This window comes from Zeus faber, assembly GCF_960531495.2.
Source record: "Zeus faber genome assembly, chromosome: 6".
NCBI lineage: Eukaryota > Metazoa > Chordata > Actinopteri > Zeiformes > Zeidae > Zeus > Zeus faber.
This window is the reverse complement of record NC_137201.1, coordinates 4,101,435-4,110,074: the sequence shown is the minus strand read 5'-3', so window position 1 is coordinate 4,110,074 and position 8,640 is coordinate 4,101,435. Positions and strand designations below refer to the sequence as shown.

Sequence of the window (8,640 nt, the reverse complement as noted above, 5' to 3'; positions counted from 1 at the left end):
CGAGCCTTTCTGTTCATGATTATAATAAAAACTCTCCCTCCCTAAACCTGTACCTGTGGGCAGAGACTCCCAGAAATACCAAGCCCCGATCTAGCATTGAAATCACAAGGGGTACTCAAACAATTAAAATCTGGGCCAGTGTTGGGTTGAACATCTCCTGATACTTACAGCAAGAGAGCAGTAAAACATTTTATTTTCATCAAGATTTGTGTTTGTGTGTTGTGTTGGCACTAATTGATTATACTTTAAGCCTGGTCTACTTGGAAGATAAGAGTAGAATGAAAACAATCAGTCTTATGGCCTAAAACGTTTGATAAAATATGATCCAGATGGGAGAGCTACTAAGAGATTAAAATCGCAATTTGTGCCTTTTCAAAGGAATAAGATGAGGCGCATTATGGTCTCCACACCTTTAATGCACATCGTAGGGATACAGTACAGACAACAACAGCAAAAGAGGTGCTGAAGGAAACATGCTGATCGGCATGTGGTAGGGAGCAAGAATATAGACAAAATCCAGGTCAGTGCCGTAATTATGTGATCCAGGTTTCTCATCCTCCTGAGTCAGACAATGACATTGCGTGATGTCTGAGGTAATAAGGAAATAAAGCCCAGTGAAGCAATGCTGCAGATTATTGAATTGAAATAAGGACCAGCTAAAATAGTAAGGCTACAATGAGGCTTCCTATTGGTTCCTACAATAGGAATACAATTTCAAGTACCAGTATCAGAGCCAAGAAAGAAGCACTTTCCTTTATCAGGAGAGATTGGAGTCAAGCAGCGTAAAATCAAGCAGCGTATCGGCATTCCAGCTCCAAGTGGTGAAACAGGCTCCGTGGTCCAAACAGATCGTGATCCAGGTCAGATCAACACAGTAGTTTAAACCGAGTGTTGGTATTATCGGAACAACTCGCAAAATTGACCGGTATTTTTCAGAAACGACGGCTATCACTCGGTCAACACTAGAGCAGTCACATAAAGAAATGGACAGGTAGAGACGGGCTGCCATCTTGGATTAAGCCCCGCCCCAAGATGAAAATTATATCAATAGTTGAAGACTTTGCTTTAGTTTTTAATTGGGGAAAATCACGTGGCTCTACTTTTTTTCTGTAGGGCCAATCTGCTCTCCACCACCCAAGCCCTCCAGACCACTCTCTATCTATCTGGGGAGAAAGAATACATTCCATGGCAGTCTGCGCTGGATAATATGCAGTATTACTACCTCATGCTGGACCGTACTGAAGTCCACAAGCCCATGCAAGTACGAGATCTGCTTTGTTGTTATTCTTGGGAGAAATCACTGTCGAACCTTGTTTATAATAATGACCGTACATTGCACAAATTCACAGAACTACATGAGGATGCTGGTGACTCCTCTCTTCCTGCACTTCAAGAATATCACGGCAGGATGGACTTGTCTTCCGGACAGACATACAGACCAGTGAGTAAAGTGTGGCACACAATGAAATCAACTCTGCAATGGGTGTGGTTCCAGGTGTGAATGCATGTAGCTGACTTGTTATTCAATACATTTTCCTCTCTTTTACCATGACAGGTATAACCAAGTGAACTCTATTCGCATGGCCTGCAGTACTGGAGTGGAGGAATGCCGGAATCTGACAACCACATGGTTCAAACAATGGATGGACATTCCAAGTCACAATATGTAAGCTACGCTTTCCACAACCAGTCTCAAAAATCTCAAAATTTTATATGCACCAATCCAATAATTATCCTTGTGCCATCAGGATCAATCCCAACCTGCGTTCAGCAGTGTACTGCAGCGCCATATCAGCAGGAGGAGCTGTGGAGTGGGAGTTTGGGTGGTCCGAGTTTAAGAACGCCACTGTTGCCAGTGAGGCCAGCAAACTCATGTCTGCCCTGGCTTGCACCAACGACAAAGCATTGCTTGAAAGGTGTGTGTTTCCATGATAATCACTTAAAATCCTTGTGTGCTCTGCTGTGTTTGCATACAGGTATGCGTATGTGTCTGTTTTCACCCACATCTAAATTTGCCTAATAAGTGAGAGCATGTGCTCTGCGGGATGGCTTAGCATCAATTGCATTATTTTTGTGACTCATTAAACATCTAAAATTTGCCAAAATTAACGCATAAAATTGTATAATAAGCAAAGCGATGTTATCAACGCAGCTACGTGCTGTATGCATCTGATCCTGTCTATTGCTGTTCCACCAGGTATTTGTCCTACACCTTAGATGCGACAATGATACGTAAACAGGACGCCACCTCAGTCATCACCTCCATTGCCAGCAACAGCGAGGGTCAGGAGCTGGCCTGGGACTTTGTCAGGAAACACTGGAACCACATGTTCACACAGTAAGTTGGTGTAAATATGCAGGTTTGAGACAGTGAAAAGAGAGGAGATAGCTTTCATACATACAGACATTTGATGACATTGGACCTCATTCATGATGTGCGTAGAAATAATCTCACTTTGTACTCAAAAGAGCTGGATACACAAAGTCAGCACCGGATTCATGGCGCTACGTAGCGGCCACATTTGTTCATAAACACGTGCGTATGTTGATGAATCTGAGCCATTCTAAATGGACAACCGTGTCCAGTAAAGGGGTCAACAAAGAGTAGGAGCCGGCTTTACTGCGCATGTCTACTGCTGCTGCTGTTGGAGTTTTCCGCTGCAGTGACAGACAGGGTAGATGCCGTTTTCTCCAGAGGATCACATTCAAATGGCTTAGATAAAAACAGTGGATTGATATTAATGATGTTTGTTCCGTTTATTAATTGCATGGATGCTGTTTGGTGCTTGTAGCGAGGAAGCTGATGGTGGATTTGGACATGGTGGTCTCGCGTGGCGTGGTTGGTCGATGAAGTTGCGGCTCCAGGTTATTACTTATATAATAATCGAATTAAATACAAATAATTATATATATATATATATATATATATATAGCAGATGCTTTTGTCCAAAGCAACTTACATGAGAGACTAGTAACAATGAAAGCATACATTGACCATTGGAGAAACTTTGAATTTAAGTGTCTGAACACGTTTCTAAATTCAAGTTCAAGATAGCTGCAAGGCATCAGAATAAAAGTTGTTATTAGTAAAATCATTTATTTTGTTTTTTGTTCGGTATGTTACTGCAATATGTATACGTATGTATGTATAAGCATTGTTAGTGCATTATGTCAATACAACAACTTAATACTAGTCTACTATATACTAGCAGGGTCTTCAGGTAGTCCTTGAAGGTTGTGAGTGTCTCTGCAGAGCGAAACGAGCTGAGAAGCTTGTTCCACCATTGGGGCACCACGCATTAGAAGAGTCTGGACTGAGAACTCATTCCATGCAGTGGTGCATTGTGTGTGGGTGCAGATGTAGGTTGACATCAAGGATTTGAAATTGATGTGGGCAGCTATAGGGTGGGGAGAGATGAAGAGAGGCGTGACATGTGCACTCTTTGGCTGGTTGAAAACCAGGCGCGCTGCGGCATTTTGAATCATCTGCAGTGGTTTAACAGTGCGCGCTGGAAGAGCAGCCAGTAGGATGTTGGACTGAGTGAATCTGCAGGACCAGGAGAGAAAGTTAGCTGGATGTCAATCACTTCCTCAAGATTTCTAGCAGACTTGGAAGGTATTAATGATGACGGGCCGAGCTGAACACCAACTGAATGAGCTGAACACTGAACTGAAGCATAAAGCAAAATAATCCATTGTCAAACCTGCTTGGAGATCAATATGACTGCTTTATAGCTGGCGTGCGTAAAGTCAACCAACTGCACATACAACTCAGTTAATTTAAGGATTCTAGACTTAAGCACACACACACACACACACACACACACACACTCAAATCAAGATACACAGAGAAGATAAATAATAGGTTTTGGATTATTATTGGTATTATCTTTTTTATCTTTATATCGTATATTGTTTTATATTGAATGTTTACTCCTTTTTTTACTAATTGTGGTTCTAATATGCTACTTACATTTGGTTCAAGTTCAGCAATATCATTTTCCAGGACTCTGAGGCATGGTACGCATGGTCTTCTTTTGTAAAGTAAGAACAAATTGAATCACAGATTTTTGCTTAAACTGTGCATAGGCAAGATTTAAGCACAAATCTGTGCACCGCACTGTTTGTACGAATGAGGCCCATTGTGATTTTGGCTGTCCCCACGGCCAGGATGATTATTCAAGATAGGACAGACACTATAGAGATAGTCACCCACTACCCAGGAGGTAGAGCTGGTCGTCAAGTAATCTAAAGGTTGCTGGTTCGATCCCAGGCTCCTCCTGATAGCATGCTGTAGTGTCCTTGAGCAAGACACTTATCACCTAATTGCTCCCGATGGCTGCGTCCGTCGGTGTTTGAATAATTGTAAGTCGCTTTGGATAAACGCGTCTGCTAATTGCAATGCAATGTACCTGGCTTGCTTGTTTAGAAAAAAACAATCTATTCCGACAGTACCACTTTTTTTTTTACCAGTTGTCTATATCAATTGTCTTCAAATTTTGACAATGAAAGAAAATTCATACTGCATGGAGATGTGTGAAAAAGACCCTAAACATCTACCCAGGAAAACTTGTTATACCTTGCTATACCCTCTCAATGCACCTTCCGTGGTCTTGTGAGCATTTATTATACAGGTATTTGAACTGAAATATGATTGTGTGTGTGTGTTTTTTATTATTCAGATATGGCGTGGGCTCCTTCTCCTTTGCCACCTTAATCAATGGCGTCACTGCAAGGTTTTCCACTCCGGCTGAACTCCAGCAGGTCTGTAGAGTTGAAAAGCCGCTCTCATCCCTGCACCTGAATTCGACAAACATCCCCATGCGCAGGTCATCCCCTATATTCTGAGTGTTTGCTGTATGTGTTTCCATGCCTAGCTTGAGGAGTTCAGGGAGAATAATTCAGCGACGGGCTTCGGGTCAGCCACGCTGGCGGTGGAGCAGGCTTTGGAGAGGACGAAAGCTAACATAGGCTGGGTGGATGAGAACAAACAGGATGTCCTGGACTGGTTCAACAGCCAGAACCAGCATCAGAGACTGACATCGGACCATCGGATGGCAGAGGAAGAAGAAATTAACACAGACATATAGGCCTGTTCTTTGTTTCCAGTCCCATTCTACCATCCCCCTGGTGTGTTTGCACTATATATATTTAGCAACCCCCTCATCAAAAATTTGTTTCCCAATCTTTATTTTTTTTTCTGCCTGCCTGCCTGTCTGGCACACATTTTACAATGAAATAACATCACCATACTATTAACCACTAAAACCCTAAACCTTTGCTTATTATTGTGGCCTGAGTAATGCTGAGGCAAGACTCACGAACGACGACTTTTAAATGAGTCGGGACTCACTCAGGCAAAAGAGTGGGCGAGCTAGTCTTCGACTTAGAAATTGAAAATACAGGAGATTAGGTTTAGGCGCTTGAAATCATTTATATTGAACATCACTGATTTACACTTTGCATACCACCAAAACAAATTATTTAGAGGGAATTAAATGATTCTTGTGAGAATTCCACTCACAACACGGAGCCAAACCGACTCTTCTGACTCTCGTTCATTGTTCACTGCAAGTCCACCCTTGTTGGTAAATTGAACGACTCTACTCTTTACTGACTGCTAACTGAATCTCAAAAAAGAGTTGAACCTACCACTCACTACTTAAGCCCTTTATATACTTGCTTCTAACTATGCGTTTGCGTGTGCAAGATGGCTCACCCCCTGATCTGCCCCCTAGTGCATATACTTTTTAATCACCCAGGTACATGCAAAGTACACAGGAAAGTACTGAACAATGCTGCTCGTGTCACAGCCACTTGTCTACGTGTACGCCTCGTTAAAACCACGTATATAAAGCCCTCAGATGAGCTTGCTAATATGAGTACAGAGCTGCTAATTTGGCTCAAACTGATGAGTTAGTGTAACCTTGCAATTTTGAACTTGCAACACAAGAGCTAATTTATATGTGTTTTAAGTGGAATTTGACATTTTTTCGCAATGAAATGCATTCACTGTTGTGTTTATTGGTTTCAATGTTCAATGTTCAAGGTTCAATGTTTTTTTTACCACCTATCATCGACTCACACAATGGGAAGTTGGTAGTGCTGCCTTCACCTGGGAGCAGATACACGTTCTTTGCACAGTGCATGCAATAACACCAAAAAAAATTCAAGGAATGCAAATGCAAAGTGTTCTCTGAGGGTTTTTGTCACATTTGTGCATTCCTCATGTAAAATTATGTGTATTTGTTAAATGAAGTCATCTCCCATATTTTGTATACTTTTCTTACGTACCTTTCATACACACACATGTAAAAATCAATAATAAAATAGGCAAATGTGCAAACAATATGGTGCATTTTGATACTTTTTGAAACAATTCTGGTGCGATTGAATTGCTTTGCGTTTACTTAACGAGCAGCAACTTACATGAGCAGTCCAATCGCCTTTAAACCTTCAGGTCCATGTATATTATATCATTATTTCAGAATCATTCATTAGAATTAAAACAAATTGGATAACAACTGAACACATCACACCATTATCTGGCTAGTTTATGAAGGTGTAGTCGCCGTTTTGTGTTATTTATCACAGCAGCCTCTGTCTTGATTGTCCTATTAGATGTTTTAAGGTCTTAAAGGATAGATTAGCCTTTTTTTATGCATTCCAAAGTTTTAAGCCTTAAAAAAACATGTCAGTGTCCAAGTGTATTTCTTTTTTACATGTTTCGAATAGAATCTTATCAGATTTTGTTAAAAATTACTTTCTAATTTGCAATTGTTGCAATACTCCCAACGCATAATGTGGTTTCTTGACCTGAGAACTTCTAGAACATCCATAAAAGCAGAGTTAAGTTTTCATTTGTTTAATTTTTTTTCCACAGCCACATGAACAGACATTAACAAAACAAAAAAGAAAAGAAAACTTGTCGCACCTCAGAAAGGTTTGTACACAATATACCCTCTCCACACACACACACACAAACCAAAGGACAATACTGTTAAGACTACATATAGAAGAAGAAAAAAATTATGGCTTTCTCTTTTTGATTGCTTTACAGTGATGTCTGGTCCGGTTAAGATTGTACAAGACAAATCAATAAATAAATAGACAAATAAATAGATACATAGGAATTAAAAACACTGTATTCATAAGCCAGTTCACGTTCATTTTTTAAAACTTTTTTAATTGAAGCAGCGCTGACAGTTAGGAACACTGAGAAAGAAATAATCAATGCCAGTCACACGTGAAAGATAAGCTCACACTGGAGAGGATTTGGACTCCTTTTTTGCCCTAATGAATGTCATAAGGCCGGGAACTAAGGGAATGAAAAAGTAAGATCTAGATTTATTAGACATTTTATTTTTTACCTACAGTAGACTTAAAAGAGTGCAATGTTAGCCGAAGGCTGTCGTGACCGCTTTTATCTTGAAGGTGTGAAGCTCTGCACCAGAAATTGAGTACACTTCAAAAATAAAAATAAATTATATATATATATTTATTTTTAAACAGGGCGACAACTATACCTTAAGTCCATTCAAACTGCACTTGCGTGGACCCCAGTTTTGGATCGAGAGCCACCCGTTGAGAACCACAGGAGAATGTTTTGAACAAAAATCCGTCACGGTTATGATTTAGGTTTAACCCTTTGCATTACAACTGCTCTTGAACGGCTCATGAATCCGTGGTCCGACGTTCCAACATAACTCAATGGGTTGATGGTGATTAGTGTGAGTGTTCGTCAAAAGCAGGACAATGCAACATTCGAGCACAAGTTTTGTTTTTTTCGTTGTCTTTTTTTTTTTTTTTTTATACATCATACAGTGAAACACACAGTAAACCACTCAGGGACAGGTTTCACAAAAATAAATGTGTAGCTCCAAGATAGCCACCTCGGATTTATTTCACAAGCCCCCATTCTCAAAAAACAAACAAAAAAATAAAACTAATAAAATAAATAAATAAATAAATAAACAAATAAAAAATTGCGTTCAGCAAGATCAAGAGTCGAAAATCTGATCTTTGACATCCGTGTTGAAACCAGCCAGCACTGACTGGAGGGGAACAAACACGTGGTGCTATCAAATGGGCTAAGTTTGCGTTTATTTTTGGGAAACCGTCTCCGATAGATTGTTAAAATGGACATAACATTTTAAAGACACGTCAGAAACACCGTCTATGGAGGGAATAACAGACATGCAATCGGTCAGTCTGTGAGTGAGACGGATGAGCGGTCACAAAAATAGACACGCAAAAAAAAAAAAAGCACATCTGTGATTAAAACCAACAAAATCAATACGACACCAACTCACCCGCCTATATCTGTTTTCAAATATATATTCTAGATCTATCTCCATGCTGATATTTTCTTAAAAAAAACAAGTCAACATAAATTCAGCTCCTCAAGACATTTCCATTATATCCGTCTGTGATAGTCACCTTTCACCACTAGAGGACGCAACGGCGCGACCAGGGAGTACTTCAAGTCAGTCTCAGTGAAATGGGGAGTTGAGGGGATATGGCAGAGGTGACGCAAAAAAACAAAAAACAAAAAAACCAATCAGCAAGGAGAAACGGATTCAAATATGATATATGCAAAATTCTTGAATAACAACTTGAGGAAAGGAAATTATAAGGATC

General features: G+C 40.2%; 1 protein-coding gene across 1 annotated transcript in view; it reads left to right on the top strand.

Annotated features, from left to right (window-relative positions):
- Positions 1-5,090, top strand: part of LOC307231577 (aminopeptidase N-like) — a gene marked incomplete at both ends in the record, with an annotated part of 43,455 nt that extends 38,365 nt beyond the window's left edge. The window contains one exon of the mRNA XM_080002342.1: positions 4,878-5,090. Within this exon, the coding sequence (XP_079858468.1) occupies positions 4,878-5,090 (213 nt within the window). The remainder of the gene's footprint in view (positions 1-4,877) is intronic.
- Positions 5,091-8,640: the final 3,550 nt, after the last annotated feature.